General features: G+C 39.4%; 1 protein-coding gene across 2 annotated transcripts in view; it reads right to left on the reverse strand.

Moving 5' to 3' along the window:
* The window catches only part of SRGAP1 (SLIT-ROBO Rho GTPase activating protein 1), a 295,272-nt gene that overhangs the window by 18,552 nt on the left and 255,774 nt on the right, over window positions 1-20,946 (reverse strand). For both annotated transcript variants that reach the window (XM_065934719.1, XM_065934718.1), the window contains exons 13-18: window positions 19,235-19,295; window positions 19,005-19,082; window positions 16,777-16,911; window positions 6,739-6,844; window positions 3,798-4,022; window positions 1,478-1,557 (exon numbers count right to left, since the gene is read on the reverse strand). In XM_065934719.1, coding sequence (XP_065790791.1) covers window positions 1,478-1,557; window positions 3,798-4,022; window positions 6,739-6,844; window positions 16,777-16,911; window positions 19,005-19,082; window positions 19,235-19,295 — 685 coding nt within the window. The remainder of the gene's footprint in view (window positions 1-1,477; window positions 1,558-3,797; window positions 4,023-6,738; window positions 6,845-16,776; window positions 16,912-19,004; window positions 19,083-19,234; window positions 19,296-20,946) is intronic.

Genomic DNA, 20,946 nt, shown 5'->3' on the forward strand with positions numbered 1-20,946 from the left:
AAATTAGTGTATCTGTATTAACCATGTTTTTCATTTTCTACAGTATGATCTCTGGGGCTTTGCTCCCCCTGGAGGGACTGTCGCTTCCAGGGTTAGCAAATTCCTAGTAAACAACTCACCTGGAATGTGCTTTTCAAATGCAAACCAAGCAATCCAGGGCCCCATACTCCAGCCACTTCCTCTCTGGGGCTCCCATACTTTAGGCCACTATCCCCTTGCCCCAAACACTTAATGGCCAAGTACCAACCAGAGACAGCCACAGAGCCGTCTGAAATTATTCAAAGTAGGCAATACTAACGCTGCTTACCCTGCCTTGCCTGTTCCTTCGTGGAAACCACAATAAAAACTCTTGGCCAGGTGTTCTCCTGCCCGTCTGACCCTGGTGCTTCCCCTGGCCCCGAGGTGTGACGTGTCCCCTTCTCTTTATCTTTTCAATGGCGACCATCTCCCCATCTGTTGGCCTTACCATAACTCTTTACCCTTATCATACCGTAAGTTTTCTATTAATAGATTATATTTCAAAACATCTTCATCAGTAAGCAGGGAAATGCACATTAAAATCACAATGAGATACCATTACACGCTTGACAGCATTGGCAAAGACTTACAATATTTGATATAAACTCAAGCGTGGATGACTGCATACCACTGAAAGGCTGAGACACTGCTGGTGGGAGTGGGTAGCCCTACAACCATTTTCTTACTTTTTGGCTGCTTCTTGTGTTAGGTGGGATCTTAGTTCCCTGACCAGGGATTGAACTCATGCCTCCTGAAGTGGAAGCATGGGCTCTTAACCACTGGACTGCCAGGGAAGCCCCCTTACAACCATTTTCAAAAATAGTTGGGCAGTATGCAGCAAGATTGGAGGCATGCTTACTCCTAGGTGTGTGTATCTGAGAGAAACTCCTGTCCACCTTCAGCAAGGGACATGTTCAAAATATTCACACCTGGACTGTTCTTAATGGCAAAAAAACAGAAAACGCCTCATGTATTCACCAATAATAAAAAAATATATAATGGAATACTATACACTGGTAAATAAATTATTCTAATTGCATGCAATGATGGGGATGAATTTCAGGAATATAATACTGAGTAGAAAACAATGAAAATATATATAGTATGATTCCATCTATAAAACGTTCAAGAAAACAGAAAATGAAACAATAATCCATTGAAAAGCACAAACACACAGCTTACCTTGAGGGGTGTGGAAGACAAAGGGTTTTGGACAGTGAAAAGGTAATGGTACTTTTTGTAAAATCTGGTGGTGGTTTCACAGGTGTTCCCTGTAGTATTACTCTCTGTCGTTTACACATATTTAGTATATATTATTTTGTATCTACTGAATTCTTAATATAAGCAATTCTTGGTATATGTGCTGCCAAAGTGAGTACAATATAAGTAATTCTTTAAAAATGGTTATAAGAATGGCTATAAAGACTACTTTAATGATAGCAGGACCACAAGTGCGTACCGTCTTCACTGGTGTGTGGCTCTGTACCCGCGTCCTGATCCCCCTCCTCCAGCGTACCGTGCTCACTGTATGGGCTGTCGCTGAGGAGCAGAAGTAGAAATCACATAAGGCCAAAGTGAATTTCAAAACTGAACAACTGCTACTGTAAGGAAAAACAGAAGACTTCGGAATGCAGAGGAGTTCCTGGATAGCCTTGCGGTGGGATGCTGGAGCCTCCAGGATCGTGCAATCCTATGGGAGTCTATGTCCCTTCATCTTTGACATACTACAACTCCGTAAAGGCAAAACTGACGTGTAGGAAACTGAGAGTGTTACAAATGATTCTTATGTATAAAAATGAACATTTGTTGAATTCTAGTGGAATACGATTATCACCCTCTGGATACACCAATTTTTGCTAATTCATTTCAATATCCAATACTGCATAAAAATGGATGGCTCTTTGATTTCTGCTTTGAATTGGCTGTAGTTATCTTCTTCAGCTTTTCTTGACACATGTTCATTTTTATATCTGAGAGTTAGATTCTATCCTTTAGTACTATTACTTCTCAAATGTATGCTGATAAATGGAATGCATTGGTTACAAATACAAACCTGATGTTGTAAAAGCCCATTTATATTGCTGGCACTGGGGGATGAGGATGATTACTATAATATTGACTTTCTGTTTAAAACAAGCGATATCTATAGAGAATACCATGTGTGGGAGAAGACATAATCAAGCACATGTTACTGACTTTAAGACTCTTTATTATGGGGATTTTACCCTGTTTGTACAAAAGGAGCAACCACAAAAAGTCCTAGAATACAACACATTAAATAATATTGATCAGACATCCATATATTTGCTCTCTGATAAAGTATCATCAGATACTTAATAATAATAAATAAAAGCACAACTTACTGATAGAGCCCTGAATATTTGTAAATATTAAACATGACTGATACTGGCCTTGAAACAAATACAACTAGGAAAATAAAATTCTGAATTCTGAAAATAAACTCAGCCCTGGTGAGTTTTTCAGAATTTTTATTCATTTATCTTTCCAGAGCCAAGCTTATGTCAGTATGTGCATGTAGTAAATATTTTAAAAATATGTAGCCCTCGTGGGCTACAGTCCACGGGGTTGCAGAGAGTCAGACATAACCAAGCAACTCACACACACACAGAATCTATCATGCTTTGTTAATTTAGAAAGCAGTGCTTCTGGAAATGGTCAACTCTGAATTTTCTTACGGCATAAGATCATTTGAGGTTTAAATTATACTGTGGTTTAAGTTTAAAAAAAAATGTACTTTCAGTTATTTAGATTTTTCAGCTACTTGTTCTACTTAATCCCCAGTAAGGCAATGGGAAACAAAGTATCCCGCAGAGTCCAGAATGAAGGGTTTAGGCAAATCTATTTCCAGCTGCTCCTGAATCTTAGCTGTACAGGGCAGTTTTCTAGGGAGGCTGGGAGGCAGCTGCTGAGTGGGAAGACTTGTGTGGACTTAGGAATCAGACAGACTTGGGCTGCCTCCAGAAACCACTAGTCATTGGCCTGGCTCCTTGGCCTCTCTTAACTTACTTGGTGGAGTAGGAATAAAAGATCACATGCACTGGGAAGCTGGCACACAGGAGGACCTCAACGAATTAAAACCAGTTTTACTGTATGTGATTTCTTAGAAGCTGGAACTCATGTATCAAATAGTGAACATAAACATTTTGGGGTTTCCTTATTTTTGGATGATACATTTTTACCCTTCATATGGGAGGTGACTATACTGTCTTATGAAAAAATTTTTATCCCAACAATATAAATAATGTAATAACTTTGTTCAAAGTGACCATGACTTGTGTAATTGATTAGGACAATATTAGTAAGAATGAAAATGAAAGTAAGAATGAAAACATGTTTAGTTGACAGTTGCTCCTTTAAAATGAAACTTTTGAAATACTTTCCTTAGAATCAAAACTATTTAGGAATGAAAATGAAGTCTGTTAATTCAGTTATCTTTTCTTGGTATAACAGTAAAACTGTATATAGCTCTCTACTTAAGAACCATTCTCTACAAAAGTCGTGATGGGGTATGTGTATCTAAAAAGATGCAATGCTTAGGGAAAAGAGAAATGAATATGCATTTCCATAAGAAGAAGCCAGTGCTGTCATGGGATTTAATATTCTAATTTATCTCAAGTGTTTCTGCTTCTTCTTTTTTTAAATTGGAAGCACTGGCATCTTATAGTCAATTCTTTTTTTTTTTTTTTAATTAAGTTGATATCTGTACTACTATAATTTTTTCCAGGAGGAGAAGGAAGGACTAAAATCCTTGGACTTACCAATACTCGTCTCCAGCCATACATTTCTCATAAACAGGGCCATCCAGCTCTTTAGCATCTGGGAAAATAGTCTCATGGTGGATGATGATGGTTTTGACAATCTCATTCACATGAGCCTGGCAGGACACTTGATCCTGTATCTCTGGGACAGGCATCAATGTGGGGCCAAAACAGATGGCCAGGTTATAAGGGTCCATCATGTTTTCATCACTGTACTGTGAAAGACTATGAAAGAAAGCAAGACAGGAGTTATAAAAGAACAAGGGGAAAAAAGAAAATGCTTAATAGGATACTTCCTATTCTGAAAATGAGTTTTCTTATTAGAATAAAATACTTCATCCTACTTTAAGGTGGCTCAGCAAATTCCAAAGAAAGTAAAGCAACTTATAACCCTTCCACTAGGTAGACATGGAAAGAGGAATATAAATCCTGTTTGCTTACTTAAGTGGCATTTTTTTGGAAGTCACAAGGGAGTTTAAGATAATCTCCAGTATAATGGAGACCAGGATCAAGTAAGAGAGTTTCATTTGCAAACAGTATGATCATCTTTAAAACTGTCCTCCAACTAACCAAACACATTTCAGATTTCAGTTTTTCCCATAAATCTTGAGGGGAGTCCTGAGAAAAACAAAAGCACCCTTTCTTTGTACCCACTGAAAGAAAGAAAGCAACTCCAGGCTTTGTAATTTGCTTTTGGGCAAGACGATCAATACAAGGTGACAGTTAGTGTCACAAAGACAATTACAAGGGCAAGTGAAGGGGAAAAAGAATCCTCAATTCTCACTTTCCACTTAAAGCTGGTAAACTACAAACTTTGGGGGAGATTTCCAGTTGTCTAGTACTAATTTTAAAATTCAATTCAACTGCTGTTGGTGAGATAGTTTCCACAGGGGACGGAAAATAAGAAGTTCTTTATGCTATGCTTCTAACACACGGGCAAGGTGCTGTTCCAGGGAGAATCTAGAGAATCTATCTTTCAGTGTATAGAATGTCAGCCTTGAAAGGAAATGTAAAATCCGGGTGAACAGATGACAAACGGAAGGAGAGAAAAAGAGACTCCGCTACATTTGTGAGATGTTGACAGACACAAAGAAACTGAGATCCCGTGTGACAAGATACTTTACCCCGTTTTGGAAATAAGATAGCCGAGAAAGTAGAAAATACAAAAGGGTAATTCTCACAGGCAACATATGTCTTTCCTTTCTGCCATTTCTCAAACACAAAGTCTTAAAACAGTTCACAGATAACAGCCAATGATCATGTTACAGATCACCTTCAACATGAACGCAGGAAGGAAGAGTGAGATTCAGAATAAGAATGATCTCATGTTCAAAGGACACACTTCAGCTCAATGGGGAGAGTCAGTCTTTCTGGGTCTTTAGTGCTGGTTTGAAGAGCAAATAGCTGATAGAAAATTTTTGATTTTACAATGAAAAGAGTAGCTTCTTTCTCTTCCCCAAATTCCTGTCCCACGTATCCTGCTCCAGAGACTGGGCCTGGCCTCTGCATGGAGACAGGGGCAGGAACCAGGGGACATCTCCGGGCAGAAATGCCGGGAGCGATGCCGATGTCTGGCTCACGGCCCGGCTGCTGGTCTGCTGAGCTCCAGCGTCAGTTAGATTCACACTTTGAGAGCTTTCTTGACTCATGGTCAGTTTGTTTCCCGAGTCCATTGTGGCTGATTGGTTCACAGTGGGTTTCACTCAGGCATGTCAAGAATATTTGGTATGGACATCACGTAGAGGGCCAGCAGGAATGCGAGGTGGTCCATGTTGGGGAAGGAGAGGCACGTGCAATTCAAGGTGAAGATGGCAAACCTTCAGATTTTTACAACCACCTGGGTGACGAGGCTTATTTAAAGATAAAAGTTTATGGTATCACTTAACCTAAATAGTTTACACCCTTCTCTCTTGGTACTGCTTATTTCCAGGGGTGACTTCTGTACTGTGTCATCTGTAGATGCTTTAGCTCCATTCTGTATGGGTCCCCTGCCAGCATTTCCCTGTTGTAGGATACTTGGCTTTGGGGCTGGGGATGTGTGGTCAATCTGAATGGTATGATTTCAGGAAGAGTCAGCAGGGTTGTAATAAATCCCCATGGCTTTTAAGAACTTAACACTTCTGGTGAAACAGAAGAAAAAATTTTCTAATTTTAAGAAGAGAAAGCTCATGCTTGAGTGAGAAAGCATTTCCTGAAGTTTACTCCCACCTGAATTTTTTTAATTAAAAAAAAAAATATATGCTTAATTGAAATGTTAAAGAGCAAGGGGACTCAGATAAAACAGGGGAAGATGTTCTTATCATGGAGCCCATGTACCTACAAGTAACACAACTGAAATCAAGTTCCCTAAATTAAGAGAGTCAAATTTCCTTGAAAATAATGTTGTGATTGTTAAGATTTCTGTGACATTGTTTTAAAGATCACTTTAGAAATACCATCTTTTTGACAAGGTCTCATTATACTCAATTTGCAGACAATTCTTTTTTGGATCTGTGTACAAGTCTCACCTACAATTCCCTTCCTTCCCTGCCTATAACATTAAAAATCACAGAAATTTTCTGCCGTGAGCAGGCGGTTTACATCATTTTGACAAAAACATTTCTGACACTGGCTTTGGATGGAAGTTGGAAAACACTTCCACATATTTCACTGAAAAGTGTTCTTTTTAGTAATACTTGTGCATTTTTGCATTTCTGGCCACAGCTTCTACATCTGGTGATGAGGTTTATGTGGGTCATCGTGTGACCTTATAAGGCAGGTGACACGTGATGACTTTGATCTGCTGAGGAAAAATGCACCTTCAGTCTCTATTCAATCATCTTCTCTTTGACTCTGCTAATAAAAGGAACCCAATGTACATTTTGCAGAAGCCAAGAACAAAGAATTCAGAGCGGTACACAGGGAATTAAAATGAGCATTTTGGCAAAACCGTGGTACTTACTGATTGAGGAAGGCAAAGAGGTACCTCATCACTATAAGGACCGACCTGGGCAAGGTCAGGAGCAGTTTGCGGATGTGAAGCGCCCTCTCATAGAGATTATCTACTCCTACGGACAGAAGAGGACGTGGTTAGGATCCTTTCACCAGCCACATTTAAAGCAGAACACTGTAGTACCCAAATTCAGTACATATCTGAACATAAGCAACACTTTGCCCTTAGGTGAGATGCAGTCATAACCAATAAAGCAAATCAGTGAGTGATCTGCTTGGGTGTACGCGAGGACCTCTCTTCTGACTCATCACTGTTTTCTCTGACTTCCACGGGCTTGGCTTTGAGCAGCTTAGAGTCTTCTAAATTTAAAAATCGTTTTTCACTTGTTGCTGTTTCCACATTTTCATCTGATATGGTTTAAACTCCTTTTTGCTGCACGTTAACTAAGGTAACTTTTTGGGATAGGATACCTCTCCCTCTCCATGACTCATTAATTCTTCATATATGTATTTGTTAATTACTGTGACTCAAGAGTCTCAGCAGGATCAAAGGATCAATAATCAAGTCATCAACATTTCTACCTAACTCATTCTCAAGAGTCCCAGAGCAATTGGTTTGTCTTTCATGACAACTTCATGGGACACTTGGAAAACCCACACTGTACAGAGAGGGAAGATGGAATACCTAGAGATGATTTGCAAGGCATTGAGTTTGCTGTGGTGAATTTTGCATCTATAAATGCAAAAGGAACCACATTTAATATAGTATTGATCTTCAATGTTTGTCAAGTTCCATAGGGGGCCTGTCATCTTTAGGCTAGAAGAATATACAGGTATTACTTCCAAGAGGCTTCATCTTAATTCAAGATCCTCTTGCTTTTAATTTCTGAGTTCTAAACTCAATTCCCTACTCCTTAAGGGCAGTTTCAAAATTTTTATTTAAAAAGAATTGGAACAGGTATTTACATATTAATTTCACAGCAACATTATGCAAAACAGCCAATAGGCAGAAGTGTCCATTGATAGATGGGTGGATAAACAAAATGTGATATGTAGACACAATGAAATATTATTCAACCTTATAAAGGAAGGGAATTCTAATACATGCTACAACAAGGATGAACCTTGAAGACCCTATGCTAAGTGAAATAAGTCAGACACAAAAAGCCATACACAAATATTGTATAATTCCACTTATATGAGGTCTCGAGAGTAGTCCACTTCACAGAGACAGGAAGTAGAACGGTGACTGTCAGAGCTGGAGGGAGGAATGCGGAGTTACTGTTTAATGGGCAGAGTTTCAGGACAGCGTGAAAAAGGGTTCTGGAGACAAATGGTGGTGATAGCTGCAAAACAATGTGAATGTACTTAACGCCACTGAATTGGACATTTAAAAAAGATTAAAACGGTCAATTTTATGTCTATTTTACTGCAATAAAAAAAAAAAAAGAATGGGGCAGGGAGTGTCCTGTGAGATGCCAAATAAAGATTTTAGGGGAGCAAAAAAAAAAAGTGACACCAAGAAGACCAGATAAAGTTACGTGAGGCCGGCGCTCCCTGCAGCGACCCTGAACATAAACCAAAGCAGAACAGAGTGGCTGGCACTCCCGGAATAGAGCAAATGGATGTGTCCCAAAGGCCAGAGCACGATGGCTGTGAGCAGGACTCAGATATTACCTGGTTGGCAGCAGGCATCCTACAAGAGTCTTGCTATGGTACAAATGGCTCATTTACTCTCCAGAGTCCAGTTAGCGCATCAAAATTTATGTTTGCTATGGACACTCTGATTAATGTGCATTCCTAGCTGCCTCTGAGTGCGGCAACTCATAATCTTTCAGAATTTTATCCTGCATGAAAAGATGAGTGTGTGCGTGCTCAGTTGTGTCCAGCTCTTCGTGAACCCCATGGACTGTAGTCTGCCAGGCTCCTTTGTCCATGGAATTTTCCAGGCAAGACTATTGGAGCAAGTTGCCGTTTCCTACGTCAGGAGATCTTCCCGACCCAGGGAATAAGCCTGGGTCTCTCGCTTCCTTCACTGGCAGGTGTACCACCTGGAAGCCAGGAGGAGAGTGCTAGATAGCATCGCTAACTCACTGGACATGAATTTGAGCAAACTCCAAGATAGTGGGGGCCAGAGGAGCCTGGCATGCTGCAGTCCATGGGGTCACAAAGAATCAGACATGACTTAGCAAGTGAACAACCCAAACATGAAAAGATGGATCTTTTCCTCAGACAAATTGTCAGTGAGGAAGATCATATTTCATCTGAATTTCTTTTATGCTGGGCTTCTTTTTCACAATTCAGCATCTCATGTAATTAGGTAAAAGTGGGATTTGCCCAATCTCAGTCACATGCTCAGAGCTCCCCTGGCTAATTTATGTTCCTTCCCTAGCACTGCAAGGTTCTCATGTCAGCACACCAACTTCACAGCATGGAGGTTTGACAGCTCCATGTAAACGTGTGTGAAAAATTCACCACCACCAAGAAGTGAATTCAGAAAACGGCAAAAAGTTCACATGGCCATTCCACTGAAAATTTCAGCTCTTCTGTGGCACTGTTTGTCAAGGTGTTGGTCAGAAAACAAATAAGAAAACATAAGATTGAAATTTATCCTTAAGGAGGAAGAAAGGGAAGGAGATTCCTTGTGGCCACATGTAGAAATGGCTTATGTAAGAGCAGGCAAATATTTCTGAACTGCATAGCCCAACAAGCAATAACCAAGGGGAATTTAAAGGCGCTGGTGGTAAAGAACCTGCCTGCCAATGCAGGAGACTTAAGAGATGAGGGTTCGATCCCTCATCTGAGGGTTGGGAAGATCCCCTAGAAGAGGAAATGGCAACCCACTCCAGTATTCTTGCCTAGAGAATCCCATGTACAGAGGAGCCTGGTTGGCTACAGTCCATGGGGTCACAAAGAGTTGGACACGACTGAAGCAACTTATCATAGCACGCAGGATATTTTTAGGTTCAGTTTTAGGTTTTAATAATGTCAAAGTATCAATCAGTTGTGTGTGGAATAGCATATGTGTGTGAATGAAAAGGAAAGAGAAAAAGAGACCTTTTAATATATTGAATAAATCTTAGCCCTGAGATGATTTACCAGCTGTTCTTCTAGGTAAGAAATGAACTGCTGGTAAATCTTTCTAATTAACCATTAATAGATTTATGATATATTTAGGTAAATACACAGAGATATGAAGTAGATTAGTGGTTGTCTAGGGTTGAGGGTGACGGTGGTTATGAGTGTTTGCTAACTGGGGTTTCTTTCTGGAGTTCTATGAATTAAGCCATTGAGTTCCTTCCTAGTTAACAAGCAACATTATAGATATAAATATGTAAATAATGTCTCTCCTTCTGCTGATTTATCAAATAGAAATTAGTAAAGAAACTAAGTCTTAGCCTAAGGAGCCTTACCTGTTTCAATACTAAGCCTACTAATAATTTTTGCAGAGAAAAGGAATCTTTGAGAAAATCATTGTAAGGCAGCAAACAGAAATTTTGAGCTCAGAGAGAAAACTGCTGTGTATGGCAACAAAGCTGGAAGAATTTTTAGCAAAAAAACATACATTGGAACACCAGGAAAGGAGTTCAAAAGCTTTTTCCATAAAACCATCAGATATAGGAAACAGATTTATATACCAAGAGGCTCATCATGGTAATTTTGTATAACTGCAAAATCACTTTTGGAAACAATCTAAATTTCTAAAACTAGGGAATTTGTTAAATAGAATAAAAACCATTATATGGACACTAAAAACTATATTTTGAAAAATAACTTAGTGATGTGAGAAAGTGTTAATAACATATTAAATTTAAAAAGTAGTTTATAAAGAGAAAATATGGTATGGTAATTTTTAATAACAGATTTATTGATATAATTCATGTATTTGAAGTATACAATTTGATGGTTTTTAGTACATTTGGAATTGAGCAACTACGGCTCAGTCCATTATAGAACATTTTCATCACCTCTGAAAGAAATCTTATCTCCACTAGCAGTCATTTGGCATGATACAGCTTTTTTATTAAAATCAAAAGTACGTAGTTATGGTATATCCACATAATGGAATATTATTTGGCAACTTAAAACAAGTACTGACATATGCTACAACATGGATGAACCTTGAAAACATGCTAAATGAATTAAGCCCATCAAAAAAGACCATATGTTGTATAATTTCACATATATGAAACAGGCAGAATAGGTAAATACACAGAGATACGAAGTATATTAGTGGTTGTCTAGGGCTGAGGGTGATGGTGGTTATAAGTGTTTGCTAACTGGGGTTTCTTTTTGGAGTCATGAAAATGTTCTAAAATTGATTTTGATGATTTTCCTAATCCTGTGAATATACTAAAAACCACTGATTTGTACATGCTAATGGATAAATTGTATGGTATGAGAATTGTCTCTCCATAAGCTGCTTTAAAAATACATAGGAAATGGTGCTATTTGCAGAGACATGAGCGGACCTAAAGACTGTCATACAAAATGAAGTAAGAAAAACAAATACTGTATGTTAAGGCATATGTTTGGAATCTATAAAAGTGCTGCAGGTGAACCTATCTGCAAAGCAGAAATAGAGACACAGATTAGAGAACAAAGCATGGACGCCAAGCGGGGAGGAGGGGATGAGACGGGCTGGGAGATTACGACCCACACACACTGCTAGGTATGAGAGAGAGAACCAATGAGAACTACTGCTTAGCACGGGGAACTCCACCCAGCACCCTTTGGTGGCCTAAAGGCGAAGAGTCCAAAAAAAGAGGGGATGCATGTCTACGTGTGGCTGATCTGCTTTGTCGTCCAGCAGAAAACATCACGACGCTGTAGAGAACTACGCATGCATGTGCGCTCAGGCATCTCTGACTCTCTGCAGCTCTTTTGGGCTGCAGCCTGCCAGGCTCCTCCGTCCATGGGACTCTCCAGGCGGGAATACTGGAGTGGGTTGCCACTGCGTCCTCCAGGGGATCTTCCCGACCCAGGGATCGAACTCACGTGGCCTGTATCTCCTGCACTGCAGGCAGATTCTTTACCACTGAGCTATTTTGGGAAAGCCTCAAAGCAATATTCCAATAAAAAATTTTTAAAGAAATACATAGGTATATATATATGATATATCTGGGAAAATATTAAAAAGGTTAATATTATCTTTGTGCATAAGGATTCTAGATTTGACTCATTTTCTAATTTTTCTATAATAGTCACGTGTTAGTTGCATAGAAAACAATTATTTTTAAAAAGCAGTGATTGGCTATTGGATGATTTTAAGGAATTATTTTTTTTAAGGTATGAAAATGGTTTTGTGGCTATGTTGTGTAAAAAAAGGAAGCATCATCTCCCAGAGACACACACACCCAGATGAAACGATCTGATGTCAGACAGATGATACAAAAGCAATGTACGTGGGACAAATCTGGCTAACTCATGGAAACTGTTAAAGCAAGGTGATTATATTATTTATACGTAAATATATCTTTATGCATCCTCCTGTAGACATTTGAAAGTTTCTACAATAAGTAAGTCAAAAAGAAGGTAGATCACAAGTGGGACAGTATAGTTCCACTTCGGCTTTTCAAAAACAGTGCATGTGTATGTGACTATACACAAGGATCAGAATGCGTACACACACACCACTGATTCTCTTTGGGTAGTGGCATTATGGGAGAAGCATTCTATGTGCTTTTTAAATATTATGTTTTCTACAATGACTAAATGTTGGTTTTGTTGTTGTTCAGTTGCTAAGTCATGTCTGACTCTTTGTGACCCCATGGACTGCAGCACGCCAGGATTCCCCGTCTTTCACTATCTTCTTGAGGCTGCTCAAACTCATGTCCATTGAGGCGATGATGCCATCTAACTGTCTTATCCTCTGCTGCCCCATAGGCAAAAAAATCCACCCTCCTAAAAAAAGATGTTTCCTTTTGTAAAACCAGTCCCCTAAATAACAGCACATATCAAAGTACAAATGCTTCTTCTGTGCTCACAGCCCCGAAGCAGCCAGGAAAGACCATGAATCGCTTGAGCAGCTCTACTAGAGCAGGTCACTTGGATCTCTGCCCTAGGGAACCTCAGAGCCACAGGACACGGGCATTCCAGAAGCTGCCCAGACTGTGTGGGTTTGATCTGGAGCGGTCACAAAACCATTCACAATGTGGCTGGTTGTTTTAAAAAAAACAAACAAAAAAACCCTTGGGTGAGAAATGAAGACACTATCGAGTTTGTTTCAAATTTAGATTGCCTTTGATGTCTTTATCCAGAAAAGTAATTTTTAAAAAGAAACTTGTAGTGAATTGGGGATGAACAATGCACATTGGAAAAAAAAAAGAGAGAGAGAGAATGCTAAGACAAATTTTCTTTTACTACTTTAGCAAGCTTCCAAAGAATATGGTATTTAGAGGCATATGAATAGCACAATAACACCACACACACACAATCTTTCCCGAAACAGTTCAAAAACAGGTAAGCAAAAGGTAGCAGGTGTTTCAGAGAACTTATGTAAACTCTTAGAAAAGATGAAAAGGGAAAAACTCTTAGAATAAAAGATGAAAAGGGAAGTTTTTCTATACAAAATATCACATAAAATTACTTTAATAGAGAAAATCAAATCTAATTAAGGCAATACTAGGAGATGACATGGACAAAAGCAATCGATCTCCATAAGACCTCTCTCCACTAACATTCCTAAGTCTTTTGTTCCTATCACAAACTTAGACTGAATTTATTTGTAAATAAATATCTTATCTCTTCTAGTATATTTTAAACCACCTGAATGTAAAAGTCAAGTCTTTGAATCCTGAGAAAGTTTTGCAACACTGTAGGCAATAATCCTCAAAAGTCTGTAATATTAATGGAAGGGTATAATAATGAATGACATACCATGTTCAAATAACTTATTAAAAATCCAGGAAGAACACAGGTATATCATGGTCACACTGGTAAGAGAAAATGCTTGCCTAAAGATAAATCAATAATAATCAGGAATCCCCTTTTAAATAGATTAGATGTTGGAAGAAATGGGGTCGCTATACATGGTACCATTAAGTATTTTTGAAAAACATTCCATTCTGCAAAATTATGCACTAAAAAAAACAGGACTTATGGGGAAACCACTGCACAACATCTAAGAATCTGTAACGAGAGAACTAACAAAAACATTAACAACACTACTTAAATTACTGGCATAGTCAAATCTACTGGTGTGTGCACCTAGCAACCGCGGCAGTCTTAGTTGCCAGGGGCTCCCACTTCTTTGAGATGTTGGTCCTGTGGGTATTCACTGCCAATCGAGACTATCTTCATACAAATTAGCTCAAGGATTATTAATCCATTTTTCATTAATCCATTGTTTAAATACAGGGGGAAGTGTCTTTGCAGCTTCTTTATGTGCCCGTGTAGCATTTCATGTAAGGCATTCTTTTCAATAAAAGAAAGATATTTCTGTAGATTTTCCATTTTTTTCCTTTATGATCTTCTTCTTTTGCTTCCCATTTACTTATAAGATAGCTTGTCTTTGATTGTAACACATTTACTGTGCTGGGAAAAGTCATGCTGGAACCCACACAATGTTTGGGTTAAACTAACATCATTTCTAAATGCTCGTGAACTAATTATAGCAGAGAAATACATATTTTGAACAGGTAAGACTGGTAAATGGCTAACACAGGTACTGGCATATGTGACCTGAGTCTGCAGTAGGAGTAGTTGTGACAGTTGTGAAGCTCATTGTGTGCTGGGCATGATGCTAGAAACACTTAATATGGATCGTCTCCTTCGGCTTCACACAGACTATGAAGTAGATAAAGAAATATATATTTAAAAAGATTAAATATTGATCTCTGCCCAAGGTTACAAAGCTGCTAAGTGGTGAGGCTGGGATTTGAATCTAGATCTTTCTGCCTCCAAGGCTTCAGCTTTTAATAACCACAATGAAATAGTATTTCTCATTCAATGAAAGTGTGATGTGAATCTGCAATAGAAACTGACAATGGGGCCTTGCCGTCTTTTCCCAGCTGGGGCGTGTAAACATACATGTGGATGATCTATGTATGGAGAAAACCACTGAACATTAGAGAGTGCTTATAAGTTTTTGCACATATAAACTTTCTGGCTAGGCTGGTGAGGAAGATCTTTGCACATGGCCAAAGGGGAATTCCAGAAGTGTGACAGCTTCTTCTCAGTTCTTTCCAGCTGGGTCAGAAGCTGCTGTGATGACTCAAGCTACACGAGGGCCACGGAATGGACACACAGACGCACTTCTGAATTCCACACACACATCGGACTGTACAGGCTGGGGGTGGAGGTAATTATGATCGGGGAATTCCTACTCAGTGAGATCGAGGACTTTAGGCATGGTTGCCAACAAAATGATTTTGGGGGAGGGGACCTCCCTGGTGGTCTAGTGGTTAAGAATCTGCCTTCCAATGCAGGGGACACTGGTTCGACCCCTGGTCAGGGAATTGAGATCTCATGTGCCTCGGAGCAAGAAAGTCAACACACCATAACTGAAGAGTCTGTGTGCGACAACCACAGGGCCCATGTGCTCTGGAGTTCGTGCACCACGACTAGAGGGAGGGAGCCAGGCTTGCAACGAAGAGCTTGCACACTACAGTAAAAGATCCCATAAACCACAACTAAGACCCGATACAGGCAAAAATATCAACAAACAGGGGGAGTGCCAGTTCAGCACATCCTTCCCTATGGCTGTCAAATGGCCACGAGGGGCAGCAGATACAGCAGCGCCAGCAAAGACACGGAGGTGGGAAATGGTCCAGCACGTCTGCAGGCCGAGCAGGTGGCAGGAGATGAATGCACGATAGGAGAGAGATCGGATGGAGGAAGGGATTTATACTATGAACGGGCCATACCAAGGAGTCTGTTTTCAGGTGCAAAATAATGAAACAGATTTGAAATGGGTGGGGAGAGGTGGGAGGTGGTGATGGTAATATAAAGCTCGATTTGCCCTTCTGGACCTAGGCTTTTGACTCCGTCAGCAAGGTTCACCTTGCTCACCAGAAAGTTTCTTAACCTCTCCGCACCTCAGTTTCATCATCTATAAAATCAGGAGAACATCAGTCCGTCAATCATAGGGTTCTGAGAATGAAATGAACTCATACATGTAAAGTGCCAAGAGGAGTGCCTGGCATGAAGTATGTTAAGGAAAGAGGGCAAAACGTAGGAGTAGGATCTCCCAGTGAGAAACCAAAAGCACTGGCGACGGGAAAGGGGAAGGAAGGGCGAGTAGAGAGATTTCCTGAGGTCACTTGGACTTGCTGATCCAGGTGGGTGGTGGCGGAGATGGGGGGAGGAGGTTTGTTCATTAGAGTAAAGCTTGATTCTCACAAAAGCCCTCACTGTGTAATTTAAGTTAGTTCAACAGCCTTGCCTGGCTTAAAGGGACACTGAGCTTATAGACATATGGGATGTGGCTGTGGTTAAATACCTCATTCCCAGTATTATTATTTTTACCTTCCTTCCTGTAGTGTCAAGAGCCCCCCACCCCCTGAAGAAAAAGCAATGCTTTTCTCTGCTGATTATGGGTTTCATAATACATCATACATGCTCCCAGAACCACTCTGCCTATTAGCTGGGGATGCCCACTGACAGATAATTACCACCTACTGTTCCTGCACTGTAATGATGATCATTTATCTCCTTTTACCTTTTTCCCCTAAGTAACAAAGATGGTGGAAAAGACCAAGAGCCAAAAGCCAAAAAACGGTTAACATTTCCACGCTTACAGCTTCCTCCTTGCCTTCGGTGAGTTGGCAGTGCTTCTCTGCTCCGTCCCAGCTGCCAAGTGGGAAGCTCTTGGGCTCTATGGAGCCTGGGTAATGTTCAGGAGCAGAGCCCACTCTGCGAAGGGCGAGGCCACAGCTGGGTGGGTGAGTCACGCTGCATCCCAGACAAGTGGTCTCAGAAATTTGGTGGTGATGGAGTAATGGTGGGGAGGAGGATATGGGGCTGCTGCCTTTTCCAGGAAATTGGTTAGTCAAATAACTCTGGTGGGGAAAAAACTGAGGGGGAAAAAAAAACACAGTCCACTTACTGACACAAGAAATCAGATCATTAAATCTTTCCTTAGGAAAGAGGGGGTTTTCCAGCCCACGGAAGTAGAGCTTTAGAACGCCAGCAACTGAGTTAATATCACGGTTACTCTGGTCATCAGCCAAAGGGTTTTCACCTAAAAAAAAACCCAACAAATTAGTTACATGCACATTGCTTCTCTTTTTATTTCTGAACAAAAATATGTTTCTATACTCACACACATTTCTATATATACACGTATATTTTAATTACATGCTACTAAAAGATTACATGCTACTAAAATTAAAATAATTGGTTTAGATATTCTACCCCATGATTAACCTAAAAATAGTTGGCCAAAATAAAGCTTTTTTATATCATATGCTACCAAATAATCCCTTACAAATTACCTAAAATCTTAAAATAAAATATTGTGGGATTTATAATTGGACCCAACTTTTTTTTTTTTTTTAAAGCTAAAATCTGTAATCTTAATTCGACATGAATTCAAATACTACATTTTGTGTCTCGTATCCTACTGGGGGAAAAGAAACAATATAGGTCTGTGTGGCTATGCTATATGGATCAGGAAAATTTATCAGAAATATTATAGGACTCAACTAATTGTGAATACCTCCCATTAAATACCATTAAATAAGTGTTTCTCAAAGTGAATGCTGGTGTTCATAGCACATTTGAAAGTTGACTTCAGCAGTAGGAGATTTTGAAATCAGACAGGAATTGGAAAACGTACCTTTAACAGTACCAAAGAATGTGTATAAAAAGTGGGAAATTTATATATCACAAACATGAAATTACATTATTCTTTATGGTGGGTGCTTTTAAAATATTAGGTAACTGACCTGACTAGTCCACGTTCCTGAGAACTAAACTGAAATAAAATTCTTAAGAAGTTCAACATAATGTGTGGCCTTAAATCAAGCTCCATTTTTAATTCATAGATCTGCTCTTCTAAAGTTCACAAAAATTGTACATTGCATTTTAACTTTTCTTTGCCTCTTGGGGCAGTTTATTTTCAGGGACTTGTGGTTCCTTTTTCTCTGCTTCTAGGGCAGGAAATCACTGAACATGAATTCACCAAAAACAATTTTTTTTTGCCCACCATGAGAAAGCCTTAACCAAAGAGATCACAAACTAACAACAAATACCAGGGGAATATCCAAGGAAAAGTAAGAAAACCATTCCTGCCTACAATGGTTGGCACAGGAACCTGATGCTTTACTATATATTCCAATTTATCTCAAATGTGGTCCATGTAAGAGACTTGGACACTTAGCTCTTGAGGGGAGACTCCTCTGCTCTATACATCATATCACTCAGAGGATTTGGAAGAGGAAAAACAATCTGGCTCCAAGTTGACCTCTTCAACCACGGTTTCAAACTTGGCTTTGTACCAAGTCTGAGTCAGGACAAATGGGGCCAAGAGAGGTGGCCCTGCCTCCACGCCATGATGCCCCTCCCTCTGCGTCCTTCGCGTGACTCTCAGGCAAGGGCAGGAAGGTGCAGACGTATCCAAAAGTAGACATAAGACAAATCATTTTAATAGGAGAGCATGTTGAGCTAAGAACCACCGCTTAAGAATTAAGCACTTTGATGGCTTATGCCTATTTCTCATGCCAATCCTAGAATTTTGCAGATGAGGAAACCGAGGCCAAAGTAAGAGATTAATCACTTGACCCAAATCACACAATTAGTAAATGCAGAAGTGTGATTTGCTTCTAGGTCTGCCTGATACTCATCATAATGTGCTAATGAACAGTTCAGGAGGACTTATTTGACAGTCAGTTGGGATAAAAGAATAAGGCACCAACTAAGGTCACAGGGAAGGAGTCTGGGGATGGCAATAAGAGGAAGGAGAGGTCCCGACAAAGGAAATAGACACGACGCTGGGATGAGTCCCCTCAAACACCTGCTATGCAGGCCCACAGCGGTTCTGGCCACTTTTCTAGAACCCTCTCATGAGCCACCTTTGACAGCGTGCTGAGGATTACCAATGCTGGTCCTAAACCAAGGATACCAAACCCATATGCTTTTCTAGACTTGATAACAAAGCCTTATGATTTTGGCTTCATTTCTCAGCTATTCTAAAAAGATTCTTAATTCAACATCCAAAAAGAAATAAATGCAGAGAAAGGCTTTAAAGACATTTAGGATGAGCATGCCACATTTCTCTACAGAAAACGACGAGTTTTTAACAAAGTTTGCTTATAGGTACAGACGTGCAATTACCTCTCTCAAATGAATTTTTAATATCATTGACTTCCACCTGGGAACCAGACACTCTGAAAATCCCCTGATGCTGAAGACCTAAAGAGAACAGAAGGGAAAGAGCATGAGAGATTCCATCACATCCACCAGGTCCCCTCTTTTCCAACCATTAAGTATTAAAAAGAAAGACACATTTACTGCAAGACTCCTAGTAATTATTTAGGGTAAGAATACTGCAGTTTAGGGCTTACCATAGAGATTTATGAACCGAATACAGCTTTCCACAATGAGGGGGATGATCTGTCCTGAGTCCTGGGTCAAGAGATGGAAACCAGTTAACAGCAGGGCAGAGGCACAAATCACACATAATAATAAAGCTTATAGCTTAACCCTAATTAAGGAATGCTTTTTATTCTTTTAGATGGTCATTTCCAAACACACTCCCTCTAAAATATTCTTCAAGGGCCAAATATAAAATTGTATACGACCAAAGGTATATTTCAGTTCTGAGGCAAACCAAATTAAATACGTTGAAGGCAATTCTGTTTCAACTCACTCTGCTATGCCTAAGGATGTCACAGCTAATTCACCTTTTCTACTTGCATGCAGGCTCACATACCAAAATGAATTATGTAAATCACTTATGTTTAAAAAGGTTACTTACAGAAGTAATTAATCTAATGGACCTAAAAAGAGCTCAGGATATTCTAACCGTAGCATCTTAGGACTGACTGTGCTAGTCAACAAACACAACCGTTCAGCCATCTCGGGATCCTCTCTGTAGCACCCCCAAGAGGCAACCATCTACACGATGACAGCTATAAAGGGCTTATGTGTTTCCAGATGCATAATACGAGAATTGCTTTACAGCTGCTCATAATGTGTCACGCATTTATTTAGTTTGCATCAGATCTGACTCACCCTCTAAAGATTTTTCATTGTTATTTTTTCATGTTTTAAGGATGGAGGAAAAAAATGGCACCAATGTGCACCCCATTAGATCTTGTTTTCTTAGAAGGAACATTTCTTGGCCTTCTTTCTCTACATCTTGTAATCTACTCTGCTGAACAAATGTGAATTCTGCAAATGTATTAAGGCATGTATAGGATGGCAAATGAGATGAAGGAGCTGCTGAGTCACAGTTAAGTATGTGTCAATGCCATGCACTCCATGTAGTTAAAGAAGGTTACCGACTATGGAGTTATTTTTCATCTACTTTTCAGGCTCTGCTCTTTCAGGAATTAGAGCTTTAAAGGAAGTATGAAGGTTTCAAATGATTAGCTGAAATTAGGTACTAATTCATGGGGAATTTTATTCTGCAACACAAGAAGAATTTGGTTGTCTCAATATGTTAGAACAATTCAGAATCCACGAACCTTTCCAATTAAGAAACAGTGGAAGGAGTGGGAATAGACTGTAGTTTAGCAATCTAACTTTTTACTGTTCCTAGAATGGGTAATATACTTCTTGAGGGAGAGTTTCATTTTCAGTTTTAAGACAATATAAACACTGTATAAACCAGTTAATGGCTCAATTACTTCTGAAGCCTGCATTAAGTTTCTCTAATTAGGCAATTTGTTTCAGGAGCATAAACTTTATTAATTTCTTAAAGAAGGTCCTGAAGAATAAAAAGGCTTTTTTAATGTGAACTAGTTGGCTCAAGAATGGCCATATTATTTTATCAAAACTTACTATGAGAAGGATTTTTCTTTAGGATACAAGTTTGTTTCAGGTGATGTAACCTTTATATGGACAATTCCTATAACACTGTAATCTAGAAGAGCAACAAATATTTAAATGTAAACGATGAAACGAGACTATTAGTTGGCAACTTGGCTGAACTTAGTATTAAAACAAAAAGGGAAACCAAGAATAAAAGGTTATTAAAAGAAAAATGTTTGCACTAAGAAAGTTCTAAATAGAAATGTCTTAGGTTTTCATATTATTTTAAAAACATTTTCAT

The sequence above is a fragment of the Muntiacus reevesi genome, chromosome 4 (genome assembly GCF_963930625.1).
Source record: "Muntiacus reevesi chromosome 4, mMunRee1.1, whole genome shotgun sequence".
NCBI lineage: Eukaryota > Metazoa > Chordata > Mammalia > Artiodactyla > Cervidae > Muntiacus > Muntiacus reevesi.